We start from the raw sequence: 25,900 nt of genomic DNA, 5'->3' as shown, positions 1-25,900 counted from the left end.
GGCTGATATATTCCTTGCTTTCCAATTGCCTTTAACCAGCAACAACAGTAACCAAAATGTCCAACCTCGTCCCCCTCACCGTCATCAAGGGCGCCGGCCACGAGTTCATCCCCCTCCCCCAGGGCGAGAACGCAACAACGGCGGACTTCCACTCAATCCGCACCAAGACCGAGTCGCCTGCTTATATCACGTCCGGGTTCTACAAGATCGAGGCTGGACCTCAGAGACCTGCGCACTACAACTTTGAGGAGACGAAGTATGTCCTGAACGGACAGATTGATGTCTTGGTATGTCCCTTCCGCAAGCTCGAATCATTCTATCTTGATGTATATATATATAATATGCTAACAATCACTGTCTTTCCTGTAACTACAGGATGAGGCTACCGGAATCACACATCACCTCGTCCCAGGAGACTTTGCCTTCTTCCACGTTGGATCCAAGGTTAAGGTATGTTGTCAATTGAGACACCTTGAGACATCTTTCTTTCTACCTTTACCTTACCTGAGCATAGCGCTAATGATGACCTTTCAGTTCTCAACCAAGTCCTCAGGATTCGCCTTTTATGCCGTTACTCGACCGGTCCGAAACCCGCATTCCAACCTCCAGGGCCGCGAGGAGAGCACTTCCAAGCTGTAATAAATGAATGGAGTCAACAGAAATTCGACCCTCTGCTGGTACGTCCGATATGAGTTAAATAGATAGATCAATACTGTGGCAATAAATGCTCGCCATTCGGGCTCTTTTTTCTCTACGTACCCTACTCAGTAGTACTCTGTTGCTCAATGATAGAAAATAACTATGTATAGGAATATAGGTTTATATATATACATATAAATATAGACATATACATAACCGCTTTGCGTCGCTATAAAAAATCATTGGTATATATATCCAAAACCATAACCAACTCAATTATCCCAAAATCTTCCTAATAAACAAAATAGTCTTGCGTCAGCGGCAGCCACTCCGCCGGCTCTGCAGTGCAGAGTTCCCCGTCTGCCTCGACGCGATAACTCTCCGGGTCGACCTTCATCTTCGGCATCGTGTCGTTGAACTTCATATCGTTCTTGCCGATATCACGGCAGCGCTTGACTGCCTCAATGCGCTTCTTGAGCCCGTATTTTTGTACTGTGTTTGTGTCGATGGAGGCTTGGGAGACGAACATTACGGAAGTGCTGGGGAGGTAGGTCTGCATTCGGGGGGTTGTAATTAGTTTTTTTCCTTCTTCCTTGGTCAATTGTCTAGGCGAGGAGGAATACATACACCGAATTGCGGGCGCATGATGACAGGCTGGATTGTGGGAATTGAGCCGTTGGGGTCACCCTGAAAGAGTGGTTAGCCGTATCACTTCTATAGAAGATGGGAAGCATGGAACGACTTTGTTAAACAAACATACCATCATTGAAGCAACAATCATTCCACTTTTCAATATTTGAGTCGGCTTGGTGCCGAAGTAGTTAGGGGACCAGATGACCAGGTCCGCAAGCTTGCCGACTTCAACACTCCCGATGAGATGGGACATACCCTGTGCAATAGCCGGGTTGATAGTATACTTGCTGATGTAGCGCTTAACGCGGAAATTATCCGCGCCGGTGCCTTCGTCCTCTGGCAGCGGGCCTCGCTGCTCCTTGTTCTTGTGTGCTGTGTTCCATGTCCGGAGGATGACTTCACCGCAGCGGCCCATGGCTTGGGAATCTGAAGACATCATGCTAATGGCCCCGAGATCATGAAGGACGTCTTCAGCGGCGATTGTCTCGGCGCGGATTCGGCTTTCAGCGAAGGCGACGTCCTCGGGAATGTTCTTGGATAAGTGGTGGCAGACCATGAGCATGTCAAGGTGTTCGTCGAGGGTGTTCATCGTGAATGGCCGGGTAGGGTTTGTGCTGCTGGGGAGTACGTTGGGATGCTCGACTACGGAAATGATGTCTGGGGCGTGCCCACCGCCGGCGCCTTCGGTGTGGTAAGTGTGGATTGTGCGGTTCTTAAAGGCTTCTATGGTTTGTTCCACAAAGCCAGATTCGTTTAGGGTGTCGGTGTGGATCATGCATTGTACATCGTATTTGTCGCAAATATCGAGACAGGTATCGATGGCGGCTGGTGTAGAACCCCAATCTTCGTGAAGCTTCAGACCGGCTGCCCCTGCGATGATTTGCTCTTCGATGCTCACTCCACCGCTATCATTTCCTTTCCCGGTGATGCCAACGTTGATGGGGATTTGATCGCATGCCTGGATCATCTGGCGCATATGCGTTGGCCCTGGGGTGCAAGTTGTTGCGTTGGTCCCGGTTGACGGGCCAGTTCCTCCTCCTAGGAACGTCGTGACCCCGGTGGCAAGGGCCTCCTGTGCCTGCTGAGGGCAGATGAAGTGAATGTGTGTGTCGAAGCCTCCCGCTGTGATGATTTTGTTTTCTCCCGCAATCACATCTGTTGATGAACCGATCACCATGTTCGGATGGACACCGTCCATGACATCCGGGTTTCCTGACTTGCCAATACCGACAATAATGCCATCTCTAATACCAATGTCTGCCTTGTAGATACCGGACCAGTCAATAATAATAGCGTTTGTGATCACTGTATCCAGACACTCTTTTGCAGACTTTCCTGCCGCCTGACCCATGCCTTCGCGGATACTCTTACCACCACCGAACGAGCATTCGTCTCCATAATAGGTATAATCCTTCTCAACCTTAACCCAAAGATTGGTAGTGCCCAGTCGAATCATATCTCCAGTTGTAGGACCAAACAAACGAGCATATGCCTCTCTTTCTAATGTGAAGGGCGCAACGAGAGCACTATCGGCACCGGGTTCAGGAACATGCGCAAACCCTGCAGTTTGCAAGCGCTGTATGATCTCGTCCGCGCGGCCAAGGTCAACAATCCCCGAGGCAAGGAAGTTGCCTCCTTTAATGACTTTATGGCCTCCAATCTCCACAAGGGTAACTGTCCTCGTGTCACCAGGCTCAAATCGAACAGACGTACCCGCAGGAATATCAAGCCGAAACCCATACGCGCGGATGCGATCAAAATGTAACTGCGGGTTAACCTCAATGAAATGATAATGCGAGCCGACCTGGATCGGCCGATCACCTTTGCTCATCACCTTGAGCTTGATTCGTTTTCGCCCATTATTCAGTGTGATTCGCGCGTTTTTCACAGGGATCACTGCCCCAGGTACCTTCTCAGGCAGATATTCATCCGGATTGGGATCTGGGAATGTATCTCCCGGTGGTATTGGGAGGAAGCTTCCGTAGAGCGCTTTTTCAAGGTCCCCATCGTCGGAACTAATGGGGTGGTGGACGGTGACTAGATAAGTACCTGTCCTGAAGGTGCCTTCGACTTGTAGTTCGACTAATGTTGAAGGGACTGATGGTAGGACATGCCGGCGACCGAGCATGGTCTTACCAATGGACATGAGATCAGCCACTGAGTAGTGTCCATCACGGATTAACTAAATATTTTCAGTTATTAGTATGGGGTTGCGTCAACGGATGCGATGCCACGGAATGCCATATACCTCATGAAGATTGGACGAGATTAAGGCCTAGTCAGGCGTTAGCAAATTTTTTAAGAATATTAATTCTCCGAGGATCGAGTCTCTTTCGCCTCGTCGAGTAACATCCGAGTACAACGTACCGCAGCCTCAGCATGATTGAGTCGCACACCACGTGCCAGACGCCGTTGAGCCAAGAAACCCAACTGCGAGATCGCGAGCTTATCGAGCTATGCATGCGGAGCCAAACCGTCAGCGAAAAAAATGGTCCCGCCGCCAAGCAAAAATCAAAATCGACATCAATCACTCTTCAGCTTCTGCAACGGCATACCTCCTTGGGAATAAGGTGCATCTCGAAAATGTGCCTTGGATAGCCCAGGTTACCTTAGTAGCCGAACTGTAAATAGGGGTAATTTTTTCCTTTTTGTGACTGCTGGACTGCGAATCACAAAATGCCCAGACGCGCACTGGAGACAAGTCGGCCAATCAAAGGCAGTAGTGTTCCAGTCCAAAGTAAATGTTGGTAGAGGGTTAAGAGGGGTTTGGTAGGTAGTGATGGCTATATGTAGGGCTTTTTGGTCCTGGAAAACCCAGCCGGCGCATCCAGAGAAAGAAAAAGAGACGCGGACGCTGAGGCCGCTCGGAATTCGGCGAGATAAAATTGCAGACGACGTTCTAGTGGCAGTGGAAGCACGGGGAAATTCGAAATTCGTCTTCCTGTGGTGGGGTTGCTGGGAGATAAGGTCACGGGCGCCCTGATAAGGTTCCATTCCGGCCTATGAAGCTTAGCTTTAATTAAACAATTTCATCCCGTTGACAAACATTTATTCTGGCCCTTGCTTATATAGCTCGGGCCATGCCGGGGATGGACTGCTCGGTTATAGGGACTTCAATTAAGGGTTCAACTCCTGTATCTAGTTCTCATTGCAAATGTACCACGGCAAAGGTGCCATAAACTATTCACGGGAAAGAAACATCAGACACCAAAGCAAAGCAGCGAAAACAAGAATGCAGCACATCCAACTCCATAATATCGACATATCCACAAGCGGCTCCTAGAACTATTCAACTCTCCGCGGTGCGACACCCTGCTTACTCGTCATTGCCGACCTCGCTCTTACGCTTCTTCTTGGACTGTTTCCCCGTCTCGACAGGAGCAGTCTTGCGCGGCGTCTCCTTATCTTTCTTGGCAGGAGCACCCTTCTTCTTCTTTTCCGGTGACTTGTTTCGCGGCTTCTTTTCGGTAACAGGAGAAGAGGCCTCCTTGGCCGGCTTGCCCTCACTGCGGCGACGCTTAGTGGGAGGGGGAGGTGTAGGTTCCTTGGCTGGTTCAGGCGAGGACTCTTCCTCTTCCTCTTCCTCCTCCTCCTCGTCTTCTTCGTCTTCTTCGCCAGTCCCTTCGGCGGCAGCGACGTCTAGGTGCAGCTGGTCGGCAGCCTTATCATTGTCATCGTGATCATAAGGGAGACCAGCCTTGTAAGCTGCCACCTTCTCCCTGTAGGTCGCCAGGTTGTCTGCATAGAGCTTTTTCCAAACCTAGATACGCGCGTAAGTCACAGTCCCTTACCACCAAATTCAAGCAGGACGCAAAACTACATACCTCTTTTTGGGACTCTGGCATCTCAGCCCAGCGCCTAGTCCCCTCATTCGAGACTTCCTTGGGCTTCGCATTGGGGCCTAGCTCTTCTGCGATGTGACGTCGGTTGTGGTGCATGTACAGAAAGAACGGAGTAAGAGTTCGCTTGGGCGCATTGGGGTCAGTGCGCTTGCGCTTCCTCTTTTCGCCAGCGCCTGGCTCGCCACCGGCACCGGAGATAGGCGCGCCGACTAAGCCAGCCTCCTTGAGGCTCGCAGTGAGAGCGTTGGTGATCGTTGTGAAATCAACATTGGAGTTTTCTTCACCAAGAACCGCGTTGCTGTGGTTGATATATGCGCGCGAGAGTTCAAAGGCAGCAGACTGCAATTGCGCGATGCTGGCAAGAACCTATATGGGTGTTAGAAGTCGTGACGTGCGGAATGAAACGGCCATGCGAATCGCAAAAGTAAAAGTGATTAATGGTAGAGTGCAAACGCGCGACAAGAGTGAGGGGAACAAATGCGCCCAGGTGGGGAAAGCGATGTGATGCGGTCGCGCGAAAGTACAAGATGAGAACGCGAAAATGGGTGTGGGCTGTTCCTCCGTAGACTTATGTGTCCTCTTGGAGGAAGAGGGAGCCGGCGACCAAGAGGAGAATGGAGTATGGAGCTTGATTGGGGGTATAATGGCGATAGCGACATGGAATGGTGTTGGCGGGTTTGTTGTTTACAAACGCGCGCGCGGGAACTCCGCTGGGCTTGAAAACGAAGACAAACTTACACTATCACGAGTCCTAGTGAACTCCTCGACATTGACGGTAACAGTCTTGGTGTCGTTCTTAGGCATATTGAACAACCGCTGTGCTAGTAATTGAATAGTAATGCGCCGAAGGAAGAAAGAATGGGAGTGCAAGTTGTCGGGAGCGGCAGGGGGGAAGGGAGCAAGCCCAAAACAAAACTCGGGGCGGCAGCCGGCGGTTTCGGGGGGATTGGAAAAAGAGAAGATTTTTCGCTCGCCGGTTGGGCCAAGGGGGGCCGCGAGTCCACTAAATACCTGGCGGAGCACGACCCGGAGCACTGTGCTTTTGTGCCCAAAGGAGGCCACCACTGCCAGCAACAGAGCCAGCAACCACTAGGTACTGCCCTCCAGCGGTGAAGACTGCCGCTGGCACCCATCCTTCGTTCAGCTGGCGCTTCCTGTTCCACGGCCTACCTGCGCGCGTGCGTGCTGCCTACACAAGCCACCCGGCCACCAGCCTGGGCGCCGGTTTGCGCTGCCGCTGGCCAGTGTCCGCCATCATTATGACCTCTAACGCCCACGATTCCAAGCAAACAATCCATGGATCATTTTCAGCACATGGCCCTCTTTCCAAGTTTCCATACATAATTGTGAGAATAAGCAGTGCTGCGTGACTCGTAATGCACCATACTTTTCTTTTCACCTCCAAAACGAAGACCAGCATAAACTAGAGCGCGTAAGTACATTCGCAGCAGAGTTTCTAGGCTGTAAGCCTGCAGCTGCCAGAATTGCTAGCACTCCTGCCACTGCAGTGGCCGGCCGCACTGCGGGGGTTTTCTTCACCCGCCGATCGGAGCCTACTAGCACTTCGCAGACACACAAACTCGTAAGGGCTGCGCTGGACACAATTGCGAAGATACTCTTTTGAAACTGCTTAATATTATATCATGTTTGTTTGCGACTCGTAATATGGTATAATTCTCTGGGTATCGCCATAGAATGTGTAGGCGCTTTCGCATGTCAGCGTGCGACTTCTGCCACTGAATTCGCCCAGCATCAAGTCTTGAGCAGAACCAGTCTACGATTGGCGTATACATTCTAAAGCCATGCGAGATGAAACTAAATACGAACGCGACACTAATTATGGTGTGCGATCAACAGCTCCCATGTCAAGGAAGTTGGCAATGGTGGGTTGGAGAGCGCTTGGGTGCAAGGTGTAGCGCCGGGTTGTCGCTCGGTCATGCGCGGCCTCTAGCTAGGCTTATGGGAGCTGTAGCCTAATGCAGCATCCAGAAAGCGGGGCCGCACTGCTTATGGTGCGACATGCGTCACGTAAATAAAATTATGATTGAATGGCTCGGGAGTTTAGGTGGTCGTAGAAATACAGTTGTCTTCCTATATCTATCATTTATGGTAGCGTACACTGTAGGCTGTCCGCTAATAATTCTAGCCGGATACACAAGCAAGGTCTAAGTGCCTTCGCCAGGAATCAGTATCGCAAATAGCACTCGCTTGAAAATGTCGCCAAATTAGACAGCGTAACCAGCAAATCATGCCAAAGGAAGCCTTCTTAGAACTTGTAGACCTGGTCCTTGCTGTATCCCAGCTCCTGCAGGATACCAGATAGTTCGCCCTGGTCCTTGGGGCTGACCTTGGGGCCGCTAATGGCCTTGTACATTCCAGGTGGGCCGCAAACGAAGATCTTGATGTTGTCCTCCTTGGGCTCGGGAAGAACGGTCTTCAGAAGCTCCTTGTTGATGTAGCCCTTGCCGCCAGTCCAACCTTCAGGGGGGTTGTCAAGGACATAGAAGGCGCGGAATCGCTGGGGGTAGGTATTCTCCAAGTCCTGGAACTCCTTCTTCAGAAGGATGTCCTCCTCCTTGACGTTTCCAAAGACCAGAGTAACCTTGGTCTTGTCATCGGGGTTCTTGAAGATCTCACGAGCCAGCTGGTACATGGGGGTAACTCCGGTTCCACCGGCGACCAAGCAAATGTGCTTGTGCTTGTTAGCTTCCCAAGGGTACTTGGGAAGAGGTCCCTTAAATTCCAGGCGCTGGTCAACGTTCATGCTGTGGATGTGTTCAGACATCGGACCGTTGGGGTATCGCTTGACAACAAGCTCCAGGTAACCGGGCTGGTCTATAAGAAGGGTTAAAGAATGTACAGGGAGAAAATTGGAGCCAGTTGGAAGACAACATACCTTCATCGCTAGTTGGTGTGTAAGGGCGAATAACTGGCTTCTCAGCACCGGGAGGTTTGTACTTTGTCAAGAGAGCAGCTAAATGAAAAGTGTTAAGTTGAAATAGCCATAATGCATGCGCCCGGGGAACTCACAGGCGATGTGAAGACCGGAGACGGATTCCTTGTCCTCAAATTCGAAACGCAGTCTCTTGGTGTTGTGGCTCAGGATTTCAATGTCAGACAGTTTGAGGTCAACCCATCCTTGGTCGCCGCCTGTGAAAACCTTGGAGCGCTCCTTAGGAGCCTCTGCGGTGGCAGCGCTGGACTGGTAGCGGTACAGTCCAACACCAAGACCTGCCAACCCAACAGTCAGATAGACAGGAGCAAGGGACTTGCTCTTCGGCGCTTCGGTAGAGTATTGGCGGGCGCTCTAACGCAGCCGGTCAGCTAACGAGTCGGGAAAACATTCAAGAGAAAACCGTAGGTTTGCTGTAGCAAAAGCCTTACCTGTCTCAAGGGCTGAGCGCAGCGGAAAGCGTAGCGAGAAAACATTGTCGCAGGATAATACACAATACTAGAAACTCAATTGGGGTGGTCCGACGAGGGAGGTTATAAGAAAGGTGGTTGGAGCTAAATGTTGACTGCCGGATGGAGTCCAGTTAATGCGGGTTCCGAGTTCGCCGGCGCCCGTAGGTGACGTAATACCCGGTGTCCCTGGCGAAGGGATTATCAATCAGCTCATCCTGTTACTTCATTGGCTTTATCAATCCAGAAGAATACTCCGTATATCCGTACCTATAAATGTCACTACGTGGTTGGCCTTACTACTGGGTTTGAGACCTCGTAGATGTGAGTGTGGCGAGATTGGGCGTGAGGAGGTGCTGACATCCAAAAGGATCTAACAGCCGACAGCACCCAACTTGACTCTTGCAAAAATGATCAGTGCGCCAGTTTAGAATCCAGGGATATCAGTAATACCAAAGGCTGCCAACTTACGCGCGAGCAGGGTTGTCATGATAGTTCAGAAAATCCATCAACATCAAGGGCGGTACATACACATCATTTAATACTTACTACCCGCCATTGAAGGTACCTGAAAGAAATGCCTCGTGCTTAGACTTTAACCTTCAAAAGGTGGTCCGGTAGCATATCAATCTGGCACTACATGCATATCGGGAGCTATTGAAGGATTATTTTCGTGACAACAAAAAAGAAAACCCCGTTATTTTTTGGAATATAACTTGAAAGGTCGCTTGCAGAGGACTAGAGACATAAAACCATCTTTCCCATCAATTGGGCTGTAGATACACCGGTATTTCCGCGTGACCTGTGTCCTTCATGCATGCTATGGCCATTACATAGTCATTCATCCGCACACTCCTTTCCCATAAACCCAAAACCTCACATCTAAGCGAAAGTAGAAGGACGAGAGTAGGCGAAGATCTTCTTCTTGTTGCCGCTGGCGGAGCGGTGGGGAAGAGGGAACTTGAGGTTCTTCTGGAGGAGCTGCTTGATGTAGGGACGGCGGATGGAGTCGGCCTTCTCGATCTCAACAACCTTAAGGATCTGTGCGGAATTGACGGTTAGTCAAGTTCGTGAACCGAAATTTGGGTATCCAACATACGTGGATGGAACCGAAGCGGGCACGGTGACGGGCAGCCATGTCCTGGTAGAGAGACTCGACAGCGTCGGTTCGGCTCATCTCACGGAACTCCTTGTACATGTTGTGGGTGCCGGAGCGGGAGTCATAACGAAGCCAGATACCGAAGTTCTTGACCTTAAGAGGGCGCTTCTCGTTGATCTGGAATTGTTGTTAACCCAAAATGCACCTTTCATTGCCCTCTTGCCATATAAACATACCACGTTGAGGCTGACAATCTCACCGTTGGCCTTCTTGACCTTACGGAGCTGGGTCAGGAAGTACCAGAACCGCGACTTAGCGACGACGGTGTTAGGCGCGAAGATGCGCATGCGGTACAGCTTGGGCGTGGGGTTGGCCTCGGTGGGCAGATGACGCCCGATGACCTGGTACTCGGTGAGACGCCCTATGATTTACCGTCAGTCCTCTCCTGCCAGCATTCGCAAGATATCCCATAATGTCCCAGTGAATTGGCTGTCGAGTGACTAGTTCCGCACGACGAAGAGGAAAGTCCAAGCGGTCGATAAAAGATACGGAAAAATTGCAACACCTGCGGGCGGACTGCTTGTCGAAACCATCCCACTCCTCTTCCCAAAGATCACTTATTTTCTTGGTAATTCTTCTCGCCGACCGTGAATTTCTCTATCCAAACGTCCCGGGGGCATTGATACATTATATATGGGCCGAAAAAGGGTCGCTCAACGGTCGTGGGAAATTGCCGATTCACTGGGATATGGGGCACCAGAAAAATTGTTTAACTCACCCATCTAGAAAAATTAACAGTCAGTTATGTTTTCCTCAGTAAATAACAAGAATTCATTAGGTGGTGGCTCACTTTTATTGACGCTGTGTCGATTAGTTGTCGATATAGGTGTGCCGGGTTGTCTCGTCACGAAAATGGAAGATTTGTGAAATTGGGGGAGTTTAGGGTTGCCGCCCTTCGTCTAAGCGACCTAAGGGCTTGGCGCAAACGCTATTCCTGTTTTGGTGGATTACAGCCACTGTGGCTAGTGGGACTGGACGATGCCGCTTTTGCTGCCAATTGTTCCCCACTTGCCTTAGAGATCTGGATGCGGGTGGGCTCACGTCGCGATAGCTCCAAAGAGGGGATAAACTTGGAGAACGCAAAGTCGCGAAGCATGCAGGCTCTTTGAATAACTGATTAATTACTAGGCTGCGAACGCATGATTATTCCGCATGGATTCTATTCTCAAGGAGCTTGAAGCAGGGCATAGACTTGGGTCTGGCCCTCGTCTAGCAGCCGCTTTCACCCCAGTCGATACTCCAGAACAGCCCAACCGATTGAAGTCGTTCTACAACATATCCAATGCCGCTCAGATATCCGCGAGCCTCCGATACTATCTCTCTCATATCAGTGGTGTGAGGATACCAAAACAAGAGCTCAACGCCTGGGTGGATATTCTTTCTGCTTACTGGAAGGCTGTCGGAGAGATCGTTCAATTTGACGAGTCTCCTTCGCGTGCTAGCTGGGTTCGAGTTTTCGACTGTTGGAAAGACGTGGCGAATTTGTTGATCAGGGCCTACACCAGCCCCGGCTTGGAAATTTGGACTATACCTTGCCTCTATGTTGTTGGGAAATACCTACGGACTTTCGCATCCAAGGCCGACGCCGAGACTTCGTCTCAAGGATCTGTCGCATATTCCGAGGATGAAATGTTAACCGATTTCGGGAAGAATGCCAAAACTGAGGAAGCGGCACGGTTCCTGAACCGCATGTTCACCTTGTGTCTCAATGATAGGTGAGATGCGAACCGTGCTTTATTGCGCTGTTGAGTGCTTACAACTGGTATTAGAGCACCTAAGGAAGAATCGCGAAAATGGGGCGTTTATTATATGACAAACCTTCTGTTTAAAACGTATTTCCAGGTATGCGAAAATGTGGGAATTACCGAAGGAAGCAACTTACAACCCTCCAGATCAATGCCGTCGGACTTTCCAAGAACCTTTTGCGTGCACTAAACGCTCAGTCGCAGGACCTACCGGATAAAGACCTTTTTCCCAGGTCACATATTGTTACATTCAACTATTTCGTGGGAGTCATATTTTTCCTGGACGAGAACTATGCCGAGGTAAGAGGATACGCATGAGTATGGCAATTCAAAAGCTTACCGAACAAAGGCAGAGGAGCATCTTGCATATGCGTGGAACTATTGCCACAATAGTGCAATCAAGAACAGAGAGTTAGTCGCACCACCCTTTCTCTCAGTGTTAGCATGCTGACTATGGGGAAGGTTAATATTAACATATCTCGTTCCCTGCCACCTCGTCAACACACATACCCTACCAAGCAAAAAGCTACTCCACGATTTTCCGCGCCTTGAAAGACTATTTCGTCCACTATGCGATTGTATTCGAAAAGGAGATCTTCACGGATTCGACGCCGCAATGATTGCCGGCGAAGAAGAATTTGTCAGGAAGCGTATTTACCTTCCACTTGAAAGAGGGCGTGATATAGCGTTGCGTAACCTGTTCAGAAAAGTTTTCATAGCTGGTGGTTTTGAAGAATCTAAAGAAGGGCAGCCGCCAATCCGACGGACAAGGATACCTGCTGCCGAATTTGCAGCAGCCTTGCGCATTGGTACCCACGCAGATTCAAGAACCCGAGTCGATATTGACGAAGTCGAATGCTTGCTAGCAAATCTCATTTACAAAGTGAGCTGCCAGATGTCTTGATAACTGTGGCGTGTGTTAACTCATTATTTTTTCAGGGCCTCATGAAGGGTTATATCGCTCGCGAGCGTGGCATGATTGTCCTAAGTAAAGGGGGCACTGCCTTCCCCGGGACAGGCGTTTAGCGTCATGGACATTTGCGATTACTATTCAATCTGTTTACCAGCGAGTATTGCATTGCGTATAGAATAAGAGGGCTTATGGACTTGGCTCAAATAATGACTGGTTTCGACGCTGGAAATCACCACCTCTCCGCAAGTAACCAATGAGCGAAGCCGTCGCTCAGTTAACCTACCACCTGCATATTCGGTCACCTCTTCAGACTTTGTACGTGATTGGCCTCAAGGAGCTCTTCATCTAGTATATTATCTATCATGACAGCATGCTAACAGATGGGCAGTCACATATTTTGTGGGGCTCTTTTATTCCTGTCACAGATTCACCTAATGCTAGTTGGCCTTTGGTATCGCAGCTTTCTGCAAGAATAAGATATATAGGCTTCAGTAGGTCGCTTGAAGAGCCAAGGAACCATGTGTATCTGTGAATAGCAAAGGCCACGGTCAATAGCATTATAATTGACAACGTTAGGGCATTCAAGCTGGGCATATGAGTTCAGAACGACCCGTGTGGCTCCAGTTGCTCACTCAGATAATATTTGTTAGCACGGGCAGAAACAGAACCCAAATAAAACGAATCATATTATTCATTGAAATAGACTACCAGGACCTATCGCAGCACATTCTGAATCGAGCCAACGGGATATTATAGTACATCAGAGTAAGACATGGTTAATGAAGACACGAAACCCGAGAGTATTTGCTATAAACCGAACAGGTAAACAGAAAAGCAACGAAACAGAGCGCTAAACAATCAATCATTCAGATAAATAACAATCAAATCTTACAGTATCATCCTTGGTGTCGTTTCTCACCGGTTCATCAGTGATATTACAACTACATGATTGGGTAAAATCACCCGGCAAGGGAGGGTTTAGTACTCGGCGCCGCGAGGTCATCCTACATCACGAGAAGACACCAGTTAGCATAGCTAATAGAATGAGTTCATGATGAGAAGACAAACCATATGGTTACACATTGCCACAAAAAGATCGAAGAATAATTTGCCTCCCTTTTCCATCTCCATTTGCATCGTACCACTCCGCTTAAAGGTGGACCTACTGCGGATGATAAGAGCGAGGTAGTGGGCTCGGAGCTTGGATTCGTGGTCTGGCGTATTGGCATAGGCATAACGAGCGCTTGCAAGGATAGTGCTGCATTGAATACCTGTATGCAAGCCCTGTTTCACTAGGGAGAGGCGTTTGAGGTGCTCGAGGCCGTACTTGTTTGCGGCGCAGCTATTAGACAAATAATGTTAGATTCTAGCCCTCAGTGTTTTATGGCAGGCTCATTAACTGAAGCAATGATAATTTTCACGTACTAGACAGCGGTATCCTTCAGGATTTCCCCTCCAGCAGCTGGATGGAAGAGTGTAGCTCCGTCGCTTTGCCCGTCCATGAGCCTGGGAGTCTCCAGTTCCCATGTATCGCGCCGCTCATTTTGAATCAATCGGGGATAGTAATCGCCTCTGTAGAGGTACTCCAATACACAGGAGAATACCTCCGGTTGCTCTTCGGGTAAGGCAATTCGTCGACCGTTGAAGGGGTCAAGAGTCTCGGCACGGGAGCATGAGGATGCGAAAAAAGGTGAAGCGCAGAGGATTTCTTTGTGGGCGGCGAAAAGCCGCCTGTCTGGCCCGACGCAAATGGTGATTACTGATGAGGATAGGGAGCTGTTTCATAAAAAAAATCTGTCAGTCGAGGAGTCGAGAAGTAAATAGTGAAATACAATGGATTGGTCTATAATCTAACACAATTGAAGCTTCTTACCTCCCATCTGGCGGGCTATCTGGTACCTTGCGCCTTTCAGGCCGTCTCGACACCACTGAAGCATCCCGAGTGTAACGCTTAGAACGAGAAGTAGCTTTTGAAGTTCCGTATTTGGAAGAAAAGCTGTCTGAGTGGGATTGGTGGTGTCGCCTGGACGTCAGCATGTTGAGGATGTATTTGCAGGTCTGCGAGGATGAAAGGGAGCAAAAAGGTGAGAAGGCATTCTGGAGCAAGAAGAATTTCAGGGGGTCTTGAATCAAGGAGGCGAAGGAACTTGGTAAAACGATTTACGCTGTTAGCTTGACGGTGGAGAGGTATCGCAGCGTACGGCGGGCTTCTGGTCAGGCACCTCAAGGTTAGTGTGACTGCGGTTAGTCGTGGGGATTGGTTCATTCTGATATGCAGCAAGGATATGGGTTTCAAAACTTGGTCCAGAATATCCCTCAATGACCGTCAGAAAAGTCTCTCCTGCATCTTCGTGATAGTCATGCCTGGTGGTGAGTCGTCGAAAGACGCGTAATGGGTATTTCACGCGTAAAGTGGTTTCCCGGAAACACGAATCGGCGCGCTATCACGTGAAAAACACCCAATCAATTTTCCCAAAATGAAATGAGGGTGGGGTCTGGTCATGGATCTCTGACACTTCGGTTCTTCGTCTCTGGGACACTTTGTGACCAGTCACTTTACCCCCCAGGCTGACGGGTGAAGACATTTCTTTGTCAATTGATATATTGAGAGGGAGGGATGGTGCTCCCATGAGGAGTCTTGGGCCTAATCCCAGGTTGCCAGCGAGTCCGTCGATAGCACATCGCACATGTACCCTTCTCAGGATATAGAGGCATCTTGAACCCAACTAAAGAAGTGGAAATGGTTATAAATATTGGTATGTATAACTAGTGAGGTTACATGCGCCTAACCATATAAAGCCCGAGATGCGCCAATTTCCAAACGCCCTTTATTCTGAGAAGGTGAACCCAGGCTAACCGCGCCGCTCAAATTAAGTGACAGTTCTGATGGTAGAGAATCCTGCTCTTATATATGCCAACCAGATTAGGCTCCTCCCTTTTAGAGGAACACTATCTTCGCGTCCTTAGGGCTGCTCTCGCTGGGGCAATAGGGACACTTGAATCTAGTGCCCTTGCAAAGTCGTTTGAGCGACTCTGCTGCAATGACATGACCGCAAGGCATCATCATTGGTGGGTTCTCGTCAGTACTCTGTTCTTTCGAAACAGGGCATACAAATATCGAATGGAAGAGGTATGACGGGGGTAGAGGGATTTCAACCTGGTTATCACGTTAGTCGACATTCATCTGCCATCACGGGCCTGTGTCAAACTTACTGGTAATTCGTGTTCCGTAGTCCATTCCGTCCGTTTCGCTTTCATAATACTCTGCAGCTTCAACAATGTAGGCAGAGCTATTGCACCTGCAGTTGAAGCAATGTAAAGTGGAGAATCCGGGGATAACCCTAGGAGTGCGCAGAACTCTCGCGTAAATGAGTGCGAAACATCAGACCACGCAGATGAGTTATTGAAGATATTCTTGTAAGGCGAGCCTGGTAAATTAGGGCTGAAAGCCATCCCTCCCATAAGTTGCTCAATTTCTCGCAAATATCTGGGCAGGAACACTTGAAATTCGCGCCGGGCGTAATTCAAAGCTGCTTGTCGCCCTTCAGGCGAAGGCCCACGCTGCTCATGTCCACCGTAGAACAACCAAAGGAACTGCAGCCTGCATAGCTCGAATTCGAGATTGCTACCTCTCGCTTCGAGCATTTCTTTATTTTCCTCCTTCCTAGACCATTCGATCGCCGGCAACAAATTATTGTTCTCCTTCATTTCGTGGAGTATTCGCCACATGTTGTGGAATTCGTCGCGAACCCTACTTGATGATACACCGTCGATATCGAGCAGCGCAGCCGCTTCGTCCATGATATTGGAATCGACTTCCTGTTGTCGTTCGGCCGCCTTTTTCTCTGCCACTTCTTTAAGGAACGAAGACGCCACAGAGAATTGTCCCTCCCGTAGTAAATGCATGGCGATAGCTCTATTGATAAGCTCTTCGTGCGACTCGAGGACATCGTGTTCGGAGCTTGGTAACGGCCTGTCTTTGAAAAGCTGAAAGCTATTAGCTTGCTACATGTATAATGGGGATACCCATCGGTATTCTACCTTATCCAAGGCCTTCGAGAATTTATTGAGACCACTGTGAGTCTCCTTGAGATTATCATTGATAGAATCAAACGTCGACTTAATCGGGTTCTGAAGTTTCGCCAACGATACCGACGCCTGGCCCGGGTCTAATTTTAAGCTCAAGTTAGCCAAACTAGACAACTGCGAATACTGGCCGGCAAGATCCGGCAGCATAGTCACATTGGGTGGACGAACCGGAAGCTATCTTGTCCCGGGCGGACTGGAGCAAGTCTATTGCATCCTGTACATTCTGAATACTTTGAGACGACTTCAGCCTCTTCGAGAGGCGCTCATGTTCCTTCTGAACGAGATCCATAGTGACGGAAGTCCGCGGGAGACTTTCAAGCGGAGCGAAGTCCCACGGTTACCGCTCGTTCTAAGCTCGAAGAGCAAAAGCCATATGGCATTGCCGAGTTGCAGAGCTCTTTGTGTAACCGAGCCGTGCGCTCTAGTAAAGAGTCTTTAAACGACAAATTCCGGTGGTTCAATCGAGCGGGAGCTCATGGGCGCTGCGCAACGAAGGTGAGATAGGTAAGTCGGGTACTACTCCTCCCGCATGATCCATCCCCAATTACGACATGGGCCGTCACGTGCTGAGTCATTTACCCCTCGTCAAAGCACGGGCAAAGGGTGACAAGGAAAGGGTGAGGTCGTTGAAAAAAGCTCGATTCGATACTTAACTACCATAGTAAGCTATATTAGGAGATTCAACAGGCAGTTGGGCAGATTCTGATATCTTCTTCATGTTAAAGATGGCAAAGTTATTGTCTTGGCAATCTCCGCAAAGTTGAGTGTTAACCGCCCATCAAACAATCATACGATAGCGGTATGGCCATCGCGGGAATACGGAGTAGTTCAAGCGAAGTAACTCTTAGTTCTCATACTTTCCCCGATAAATGAGCACCAAATTATTACACTGGTTTTGACTTTGGATCTATGAAGCAGTGAAGCAATCGTCACAACTCTAGGCTGTCTTGTCGATTTGTTGAATTGTTGCCCCAAACCGGACCAATCATCAGTCGATTCTGCAGAAGGAAAATCTCTCGCTTACGACTAGCGCAACCGAGAAGTCTTGGCGCATCTATATAAGCTCCACGTCGCCCCCGAGATTTTGAAACTTTTTCTTCTTTTTTTTTTCTTCATCCTAGTGCAAGGGTTTTACGCGTATCAGTGAGGAGCAATCCGAGATCGCGTTTTTGCTAGTTGAAAACTACCTACTTGACCGCTCCAATTGGCCTTCGGGTCGGTTGGGAATTTTTGAAAACAAAGCTGCCCTGACTTCAATTTATTGAAGCCAGTTTGTGATGGGTTTCCCGTCGCGTTCTTGGTCTTCTTTTCACTGCTTCGCCTCCCTTGTTTGGAGGCATGTAGAGAAGAGAGGTTCAATACTCTAGAAATGTACACTGTAAATATAAGTCTGGAAATTACCAAGTAGATGTTTGGGACTTGCATTGGGTAAATTCTGAAGCCAGTCGCTCAACTTTGTATCACCAGACGCTTCCTGTGTTTGATGACTGTATGTGGATACCCATTGTGCATTCCGTCTATGTGCCTCTTTCTACTTGCACTCAATAAATACAATGCTTGATGTGAGGTGGACTGTGCTCATAACAACAGTGGCCACTATGTCCTCAAAACTCCATGGGATTTCGGGCCCAATCTTCATATCTTAATCAGGCCCCGCAACTTCTCCCAATGTCTCCTCGTCAGCTCTCGCTTCATACATCGTGCACAACATCCTTGGGGTGCTTTCCAGAATCCGAACACTCTGAGGCGGCGCGATCTGCGGACTCAATGCCTGCTTGAAGAGATATGTTTTCTGCAGTCCACACCCCAAAGTCTGCAAATTAGCTCTTGGTCTAGCATGGTGGCGTTGAGCCTAGACAGTTTGAGAGTGGTGCTGTAAACTTCCTATTTGGATGTCCCCAGAGCAACGAGACTAGACAAAAGTCTTAGGATGGATATGGCATTTTTAGGCTGCTCAGCACTTGTATCTCCCTGGTGTTACTGTGCTATAAACTTCCCTATCGAGCGCAGCCCAAGACTTGTCTGCGCAAGACCAAAGAATAATCAATCACCGTTAAAGGTGATGTGCATGTATTACTTTCGAACGGTGTATCTAAGTACTTCTTACATGAGAGGCCATTTCCATGACCTCGGCCACGGCTGTGTCTCCTTTGGTGAAGGCAGGATGGTTCTCCAATTCACCCCTCCCCCCAAAATAGTGCAAAGCTCTTCTTCCTGTATATTCCTTTGAAGGCTTGGAAAATGCGGCCGTTTCTATCATGGACGGTTCATCGGCTTGCCCACGGCGCGGGCGTTCGTAACGAGCAATTATAACCGCCGCATATCGTCTGCATGATATTTGACCCGCGTACAATACTACGGAATAGTTAATGCAAGCACATCCCGGCTTCGCTCTTTCAGAGGAGGCCTAGTTTGGGGTATCTCCACACCCCGCAATCCGGCATGAGACGACGGCTTACGGATAGAGAGGATGGATTAGGCACGGGAAAACTGCGGTGACAGCAAATCACGCCCAGGGATCGTCGTATGTATATTATATTTTGCCTGGTGACGGGGGTTATAGATCCCTTTTTGGGACTGGAAGTATGCCATCATCGGGCATGCCCCCAATCATGCCATCTCCCTGAGAATCAAACTTATGAGCTTGCAACACCAAGTATATATACCAGGTTTTCTTTCGAGTCAGTCCTGCGATTCTGCCCAACTTGTTCAACGCAGCAAACAGGTATGGCGTTGAGAATACCCCAGCACAGGACGAGGCAGCAGCATATCTTCAATCCATCCTTGTGAACTTTGCGCGAGACCCAGTCCACGGCCTCGCCGAAATGGGATTTCCGAAGTACGACCCTGCGGGTAAGAATTTGGTGCACCTGGTAAAGGGCAGTTGGTAAAGGGCAGTTCCCTGGTGTCGTTCAATGCGAGCACCGGCTATGATGGAGCGTGTTGATAAGTCTTGGACATCATTGGTCGAGGGCCTATATTAGTTTCGTTGGTTCTTTTAACTCAGATTGAGTTGTGGCTGAATGCCACTAGGCAACCATTTTCCATAACTAAGTTACAGGATGATTAGCCGTGCTGACTGCTGACGGATGGGAGTGGCGTTATGTCTCGGATATCGAGTAAGTAGACCGTTGGGGCATCAAAGGAACAACTCTGTAGCGAGGGTGCCGAATTGACGGTCATACTTAGTACGCAGAAACCTGAGGGGTTGAAGCTTGAAAGCGAATAGGCCCGGGAGGAGCCGTTGGATTCAAATGAAGGATTCATGGATTCATGTGCGCGGTGTGGCTGGCACACCGCTTCGGGGAGTCCCTCCCGGGGTTGTGTCCAGGTGCAGGTGACGTCGCCGCCATATAAATTCCCCCATTTGCTTCTCTTTCAGCTCCAAAACCTGAATGGCATGACTGTTCCCCGAGCCCTGTCCCTTTTCGCTTACACTTAAGACTGAGAAATCTCTCGGTCTTGGATATGTCACGGCTCCTTTCCATTTCGTGGGCTGTTTCTGGTGGTTCGGGAGGGTTGGTGTTATTCTGAAGCTATCTCTGCCGTTCTTCAACCAGCGACTGTTAATTTTCCTACCCGTTCGCAAACTTACGATGCCTATTATTTGTCCGACGCGCCCGTACAGTAGAAATTGTACCGCCATCCACCATGTCATCGACGGCACCTCCTGGCGCACAAGCGGCCTCTCCCACCACAAATCACGAAACAATTAGACCCTCCGCCACTGTTGTCGAGAGCCCACCCTCCAAGCCTCGTGGTCCCGAACGACCATCCTTCCGCCCTGGCTACCAAAATATCGCCTTCACGGATCCTGTCGCCCTGCGGTACCTGGAAGAGGATCCATCGACTATCGTGCTGCACCGACGTTTAACTCTGGTGGGTTATGAGATATACATTGTTGAGCAGTGGGCATGCTCGAGGATACACCCCACTTTCATAATTACAACGTACACCGGGGACACATCGCATAAAGTGGTCGTTGGCGTGTTAGGTGTTCCTACAGACCAGTCAGCGTGGTCTCCAAGGTTGAAACTGTACTTCAACGCTGTGAAGCGATGCCAGCTGCGAGAGAAGGAAACGCCTTTGGGTACGGTCATGGTGACCGATCTGAACTCGTTTCCGTCAGGTCTAACGGTTATACCTGTACCTCATGGCGATGTCATTAAGCACCGGGAAGATTTCATCGTAAACGAAAACCTAAAACGATTGGGCTGCGCTGGGCGAGCCGGATTAAAGCTCCAACCCCCAGCAGCCGCTACTGTGGCGAAGTTTCACCAACTCTACCGAACGAGCGAAAGGGTTCCCCTCTACAGCGCCGTGATGGAACTTGTTAAACAATGTCAGATCGCTTTGATGATGTTCCTCAACTTAGCACCAGAATACGTGGACGGGCTGCTTTGCGATATCACAGAAACTGCTGTAGGGGATTGGTGGACTGATTTCGGGATGGACCTGTACAACATTGAACCAAGTGACGGGAGACTCGGACCAACTACAGTGGCAGCCTTGCTAGGAACGCTCATGGGAGCTCGCAACCGACTTCATGCGTGGGGTGTTCCCGTCAGCAAGGATCCATTTGACATATCCAGCCTCAAGCGCGCGATTGAAAGCTTTCAAAAATCTCAGAAAATGAAACGTAGCCGGCGGCTGGACCGCCGTACCTTGGATCGACTACACCGAGTCACTGCCAAGGCAGCAAACGCAGAGGGCTGGACCGATGCTGTCAAATCAACAATGGCCGAGCTCAGTGGCCACGGTGGTGAGATGGTCATGGGCATGGTTCGTGGGAAAGAGAAAGGCGGAATTGCTGATATCGAAAATATTGACATTGACAACTTCGCCCAACTAATAACCGGTGAACGAGCAAAATGGTTATGGCGAGGGAAACCGCGCAAAAGTGCCATTGAGTCTAACGGCCCACCGGCTGCAGATATGATGTTCACCACCGACGAACAAGGCGGCTATGTCTGGACCAGTCGCAAGCGTCATTCGCACGAAGACTTGGGTGTGGGCCCCTCTTACCAAAGATCAGATCGTTCATGGCAGCAGCCAGATACAGCTGGCTTTCTCGAAGAGAAGGACCAGAATCTCGGCTCAATGGTCAGGAGAGGCGTCAGTGGGAAGGTTTTAGATGCGCGAATAGGATTTGGCAAATTCAAAGACGCGGTCGGGCTACCTGGTCGTCGATCACTTTTACAGAAGACCAAAGATGGCGCGGAATTCGGTGGTGATGCTGCCCAACTCGCCTTGGCGGATGGTGATGTGGAGGGCGGGCCGTCGACGACAATCGAAACAAGTGCTCAACCTGTGTACGAGGGTGGCCCTTCACTCGAAACACAAGTTTCGAATGGCGTCGAACAGAGGCCACCGCTAGAACCTGCCGGGCAAGCTTCTGAAAAGGCGCCGCCAGCAATCACGGTAGACCATGTTGCGACCAACGAGGACACGGACACGTCACGTAAAGGCTCTGGAGCCCGAACCGATGAAGACTTACAGGACTTGGACCGGTTCAGATCGCAATCTACTGAAGTATCGGGCGTTTCGGGCGATCAAGAGAACGTGCCAACGGCCGCATCTTGTGCCATGGCCCTGCGAAGACCACATAGTTGTGACGAATTAAATTATGACAGCGACCTTGAACACAGAGACGATTATTGGCCACGACATCTATCCTTCAGCACCGTTGAGGAGGTTGTCCTAGCCCGGAAGGGACTAGACAACAACATGATTTTCGAAAAGCCCGACCCATCTCTAGAGGAAGCCATAATCCACGAGGATGTGCTGGCATCTGATGCACGGATTTCGGGATACCGAATTCGGGGCCTTGAGATGAAAACAGTTCCATGGGTCGAGAATCAAGTATCTTCGGTTGACAAACTAAACCAGAGACTCTTCGCAACACATGAGAAACTCAGCTCGGACTATCTTGAGCGTTTCGAGTTATATCAGCAAGTCCGAGAGAGGTCTAGCGACCTACTAGCTGGAGAGCACTCTCAGCTAACAGAGCCCATGAGACGAGTCGAAATGCTAGGCGCAAAACTTGACTACGAACTACACGCTCTCGAATCCAAGGTTGCAGATGTCGAGACCGGACTCGGAGAATTTGAGCGGCATGTTGACGATATTGAACAGAGGATCAAATCCCTGGTTCGCGGAGAAGAAGAGAAGCAGAACTACTCATGGCTGGCCTGGTTATTCAGACTAGTTGGGCAGTAGCGGCCTGAGAACGCTCCATCTGCCTACAACGCTTTACGACACTTATCAACTTCTGTATATAGTGTATTAATTATGATGTACATAGTCTACGAATAGATTTGGACTTAGAAATTTCCATGGGCGGCGGCCAACTCTATCGATACAAACCTATAACCAAGCTCTGAAAGCTACTTCCTCGGAAAGCCACAAGTAGAGAGTTAATAATGAGAAGAGAATCAAACAAGTATTTCATTACACAACCAAAGTAAAATACAAGGTATCAGGTAAAGGTACACCCTTTACATGCCCACTCCCATACCACCACCCTGTCTGCCAGCAGCCTCGCCCTGCATCTTCTCGCTGACCTTGATGTTGACCTCGAAGAACTTGCCAACGCAGCGGTCAAGGCAGACGGACTCGCCCTTGTTGAGATCGGCCTCACGGTAGTCGTTGGGAATGCACTTCTTGGAGCAAGATTCCGTTAAGCTAGAAAAGAGCTAGTGTTAGACAAGTATATAGAGACCGCGCGAAACATATTCCGCGACGTGGACTTGACCGGATTAACAAGGAGCGTATTCAACTAACCGGTTGAACATGTCTGAGATCATCTCGACTTCGGTCTCTGCGGCAGCAATCTTCTGCTCCGAGCTCATCTTGGGGGCGCCGCCGAATAGGAAAGACATGATGACGATGGGTGGATTGGATTGGGATTATGCGAGAACTGTTGAGGCGGTCGGGAGTTAATAATTTGACATTCGCAAAGCTGTAATTTCAGGTGAATGGACCTCTTGAATACTCACAAGCAATAAAAGAGATGGAATATGAATTGATTCGAAAGGTTGAAGCAGTGAAATTATGCAGCTCCGACTCTGCGGAAGTTGAATCGGAAGCTTCACTCACCGCCTTCGGGTTTTCTTAAATGCTGCTCAGAGCTTTTTCTCACTCCACAACCTCTAGACAATCCTCCTTTTTTTGTGATGAAATCAATGGTATAGACCTTCCTTCCAATGCAGTCGATTCGCCCCTGGTGGACGTCACCGCTGAAGGGAAGGTATTTGTCTTCAAGGTAAGAAAACCCTGCGCTGTGCTTTTTCTCCACTGGTCCATTCACTGCAATCGCATGATGAATCAAGTCCTTTACAGAACCGCTGCAATCCGACGCTTGGTTTTTCCAGGCTATGAATGCAACTGGAGCTACAGATTCTTGATCTCTGATATTATGTTCATTTGAATATTGTTTCTGGTCACGCTTCTTCCAAAGGCAATGCTAATCAGATGTTTAGCACAGGATCACTAATATCACAGACTACTACGAGGACTAGACATTCTCGGGTAACATACAGGTCTTTAACACCGGGGAGGTGGAGCAGTACGGCGTCGTCGGAGCATGCGTTTCAACGTCGGCTTCAGGAAGTGAGAGAATCATGCCCGGACCCGTATCCTCGTTTTGGAACCAGCAGCATTTCCGTTACCTGTTCGGAGTTTCGCTCTCGATACAATCAGTTAGTCAATAATGAAACAGTAGAAGTTGATGCAGTCACTGTAAATGGTATGTCCTGGCCTGAGATGGCTTCGTTATGGTGCTTGGTACTTAGACCGATACTAGGTAGAATCCGTACATATAGACTGGCCGGGAACAAATTGATATTCTTCGATATTGTCCAAGATGGCCATAAAGTTCAAATAATGTGCAATCTACGTCAACTCGATGGAGTTGACTCGAGCGCATTCAAGAAGTTCTACCGTCTACTTCGCCGCGGCGATGCCTTCTGTATGTCCCCAGCTTCCAACCAGTACGTTCCATAGGCTAAACCAGTATACAACAGCTATCACAGGTAGACCACACCGCACAGGGAGGGGGGAACTCACTGTTCTAGCAACCGAGCTACCTCAACTTCTCTCCCCGTGTCTTCATGATGTTCCGGTCGATGCGCAAGAGCATGAGAACTCTCCGTACGCGCGCCATGTCCAGTTGCTCGCCGACAAAATTACAGTGGACACCATCAAAGCCAGATCGGCGATCACCCAATACCTTCGTCAGTTCTTCGTGGATCGGTCTTTTATGGAAGTCAGCACCCCGATCCTGAATTCGATCGCCGGCGGTGCGAGTGCCCGTCCTTTCTATACCTCTGCAACGGAATTCCCAGAGCGTCAGCTGTCACTCAGAATCGCGCCGGAACTGTGGCTGAAGCGTCTAGTGGTAGGCGGCTTTGACCGGGTGTTCGAGATCGGCCCTTCGTTCCGTAATGAGGGTGAACTTTCCTGTTCTTTAATATGGGGTATTAAACGTAGACTAACTGGTTTCTCGCAGGGCTTGACAAAACACACAATGCTGAATTCACAACGTGTGAATTTTACCATGCATATTCTAACCTCGAGGACCTAATGTCCACGACAGAAGAGTTGCTATCCGGGATGGCGAAACACGTCCAGGAGTTTAATACAAGCGGCACTCTCACGCCAACGAAGGTAGACTTCACCGCACCTTTCCGCCGAATCGACTTTATAACCGGAATCGAGGAGGGAATCGGTCGCAAGCTTCCTGACCTCATGGCCGCCGATGCGTCGCAACAAGTCACCCAAATATTCGAAGACCTCTCTCTCTCGCTCCCGGAGAACCCTACTCTACCCCGTCTCCTTGACGAGCTCTGCAGCATCTACGTCGAACCACAATGCATAAACCCCACATTCATCATCAACCCTCCCGAATGCCTGTCTCCATTATCGAAGACATTCACCCACCCAACGACAAATCAGCGTGTGGCTGCGCGCGGAGAACTCTTTATTGAAGGCCGAGAGGTCGTGAACACCTACGAAGAGGAGAACTCGCCGTTCGAGCAAAGACGCAAATTTGAAGATCAGTTGCAGTACAGCAAAAATGCTAATGAACCTGGAGAAATCGATGAGGAGTACCTTAAGGCGCTGGAATGGGGCCTTCCGCCCACTGGTGGTTGGGGATGCGGTATTGATCGTCTTTGTATGCTATTTACCGGCGCGAAGAGGATCACGGATGTTCTCTCGTTTGGCAATTTGCGAAGTGTGACTCGCCGGTGAGGCTGCTGTCTTGTACGATAAACTCGGAAATGTTTGTATTATTGTGTACCATATTCAACTCTTGAGATACCATTGCAATCAATTTGAAGCTCTGCAAGTCCTTCAATCTGAACAATGATATATTGTGCCAGCCTATAAGAATCCAGGAGATAAACGATGGAGTACCGAGTAAGGTTCTCCAACTACGTAGCAGTCATGCCATGAAGCCGAGAAATAGAGTAGCCTC

At 49.5% G+C, this 25,900-nt stretch overlaps 12 protein-coding genes across 12 annotated transcripts; 4 read left to right on the top strand and 8 right to left on the bottom strand.

Moving 5' to 3' along the window:
- Positions 1-56: 56 nt before the first annotated feature.
- Positions 57-639, top strand: ASPSYDRAFT_86097 (uncharacterized protein; the record flags this gene model as incomplete). The annotated part of the gene is made up of 3 exons (XM_040851606.1): positions 57-287; positions 376-450; positions 535-639. The coding sequence occupies 3 exons, from the start codon at positions 57-59 to the stop codon at positions 637-639; spliced, it is 411 nt and encodes a 136-aa protein (XP_040706217.1).
- A 137-nt stretch (positions 640-776) lies between these two features.
- On the bottom strand, positions 777-3,629 carry ASPSYDRAFT_642651 (urease Ure). The gene is made up of 4 exons (XM_040850276.1): positions 3,521-3,629; positions 1,400-3,454; positions 1,267-1,326; positions 777-1,192 (listed from the first exon to the last, which is right to left on the bottom strand). Exons 2-4 carry the CDS (start codon positions 3,416-3,418, stop codon positions 932-934), a joined length of 2,340 nt encoding a protein of 779 aa, XP_040706216.1. The 5' UTR covers positions 3,419-3,454; positions 3,521-3,629; the 3' UTR covers positions 777-931.
- A 959-nt stretch (positions 3,630-4,588) lies between these two features.
- Positions 4,589-5,918, bottom strand: ASPSYDRAFT_86095 (uncharacterized protein; the record flags this gene model as incomplete). Its single annotated transcript, XM_040851605.1, has 3 exons — positions 4,589-5,032; positions 5,097-5,480; positions 5,853-5,918. The coding sequence occupies 3 exons, from the start codon at positions 5,916-5,918 to the stop codon at positions 4,589-4,591; spliced, it is 894 nt and encodes a 297-aa protein (XP_040706215.1).
- Positions 5,919-7,201: 1,283 nt separating this feature from the next.
- On the bottom strand, positions 7,202-8,861 carry ASPSYDRAFT_41070 (cytochrome b5 reductase family protein). Its single transcript, XM_040846204.1, has 5 exons — positions 8,787-8,861; positions 8,499-8,705; positions 8,145-8,421; positions 8,011-8,088; positions 7,202-7,949 (listed from the first exon to the last, which is right to left on the bottom strand). Exons 2-5 carry the CDS (start codon positions 8,541-8,543, stop codon positions 7,381-7,383), a joined length of 969 nt encoding a protein of 322 aa, XP_040706214.1. The 5' UTR covers positions 8,544-8,705; positions 8,787-8,861; the 3' UTR covers positions 7,202-7,380.
- A 537-nt stretch (positions 8,862-9,398) lies between these two features.
- On the bottom strand, positions 9,399-10,771 carry ASPSYDRAFT_86093 (60S ribosomal protein eL20; the record flags this gene model as incomplete). The annotated part of the gene is made up of 4 exons (XM_040851604.1): positions 9,399-9,557; positions 9,616-9,792; positions 9,852-10,036; positions 10,717-10,771. 4 exons carry the CDS (start codon positions 10,769-10,771, stop codon positions 9,399-9,401), a joined length of 576 nt encoding a protein of 191 aa, XP_040706213.1.
- A 56-nt stretch (positions 10,772-10,827) lies between these two features.
- On the top strand, positions 10,828-12,446 carry csn12 (the record flags this gene model as incomplete). The annotated part of the gene is made up of 6 exons (XM_040851603.1): positions 10,828-11,390; positions 11,445-11,517; positions 11,568-11,720; positions 11,770-11,831; positions 11,883-12,303; positions 12,360-12,446. The coding sequence occupies 6 exons, from the start codon at positions 10,828-10,830 to the stop codon at positions 12,444-12,446; spliced, it is 1,359 nt and encodes a 452-aa protein (XP_040706212.1).
- Positions 12,447-13,292: 846 nt separating this feature from the next.
- On the bottom strand, positions 13,293-14,370 carry ASPSYDRAFT_144252 (BTB/POZ domain-containing protein; the record flags this gene model as incomplete). The annotated part of the gene is made up of 4 exons (XM_040841412.1): positions 13,293-13,337; positions 13,402-13,675; positions 13,759-14,109; positions 14,207-14,370. 4 exons carry the CDS (start codon positions 14,368-14,370, stop codon positions 13,293-13,295), a joined length of 834 nt encoding a protein of 277 aa, XP_040706211.1.
- A 747-nt stretch (positions 14,371-15,117) lies between these two features.
- Positions 15,118-17,031, bottom strand: ASPSYDRAFT_642161 (ubiquitin-protein ligase RMD5). The gene is made up of 4 exons (XM_040850271.1): positions 16,591-17,031; positions 16,375-16,502; positions 15,547-16,320; positions 15,118-15,490 (listed from the first exon to the last, which is right to left on the bottom strand). The coding sequence occupies exons 1-4, from the start codon at positions 16,709-16,711 to the stop codon at positions 15,272-15,274; spliced, it is 1,242 nt and encodes a 413-aa protein (XP_040706210.1). The 5' UTR covers positions 16,712-17,031; the 3' UTR covers positions 15,118-15,271.
- A 2,421-nt stretch (positions 17,032-19,452) lies between these two features.
- ASPSYDRAFT_642043 (uncharacterized protein) lies at positions 19,453-20,193 on the bottom strand. The gene has a single exon (XM_040850270.1). The coding sequence runs from the start codon at positions 20,078-20,080 to the stop codon at positions 19,694-19,696; it is 387 nt and encodes a 128-aa protein (XP_040706209.1). The 5' UTR covers positions 20,081-20,193; the 3' UTR covers positions 19,453-19,693.
- On the top strand, positions 20,074-22,641 carry ASPSYDRAFT_86089 (putative Sin3 complex subunit (Stb2); the record flags this gene model as incomplete). The annotated part of the gene is made up of 1 exon (XM_040851602.1): positions 20,074-22,641. One exon carries the CDS (start codon positions 20,074-20,076, stop codon positions 22,639-22,641), a length of 2,568 nt encoding a protein of 855 aa, XP_040706208.1.
- Positions 22,642-22,919: 278 nt separating this feature from the next.
- Positions 22,920-23,303, bottom strand: ASPSYDRAFT_86088 (Tim10/DDP family zinc finger protein; the record flags this gene model as incomplete). The annotated part of the gene is made up of 2 exons (XM_040851601.1): positions 22,920-23,106; positions 23,206-23,303. The coding sequence occupies 2 exons, from the start codon at positions 23,301-23,303 to the stop codon at positions 22,920-22,922; spliced, it is 285 nt and encodes a 94-aa protein (XP_040706207.1).
- Positions 23,304-23,895: 592 nt separating this feature from the next.
- ASPSYDRAFT_143646 (putative lysyl-tRNA synthetase) lies at positions 23,896-25,674 on the top strand (the record flags this gene model as incomplete). Its single annotated transcript, XM_040841361.1, has 3 exons — positions 23,896-24,391; positions 24,447-24,872; positions 24,932-25,674. The coding sequence occupies 3 exons, from the start codon at positions 23,896-23,898 to the stop codon at positions 25,672-25,674; spliced, it is 1,665 nt and encodes a 554-aa protein (XP_040706206.1).
- Between the last annotated feature and the right edge of the window lie 226 nt (positions 25,675-25,900).

Source organism: Aspergillus sydowii (genome assembly GCF_001890705.1).
Source record: "Aspergillus sydowii CBS 593.65 unplaced genomic scaffold ASPSYscaffold_2, whole genome shotgun sequence".
Lineage (NCBI taxonomy): Eukaryota > Fungi > Ascomycota > Eurotiomycetes > Eurotiales > Aspergillaceae > Aspergillus > Aspergillus sydowii.
The sequence above is the reverse complement of the archived record's forward strand: the minus strand, read 5'-3'. Positions and strand labels throughout refer to the sequence as shown.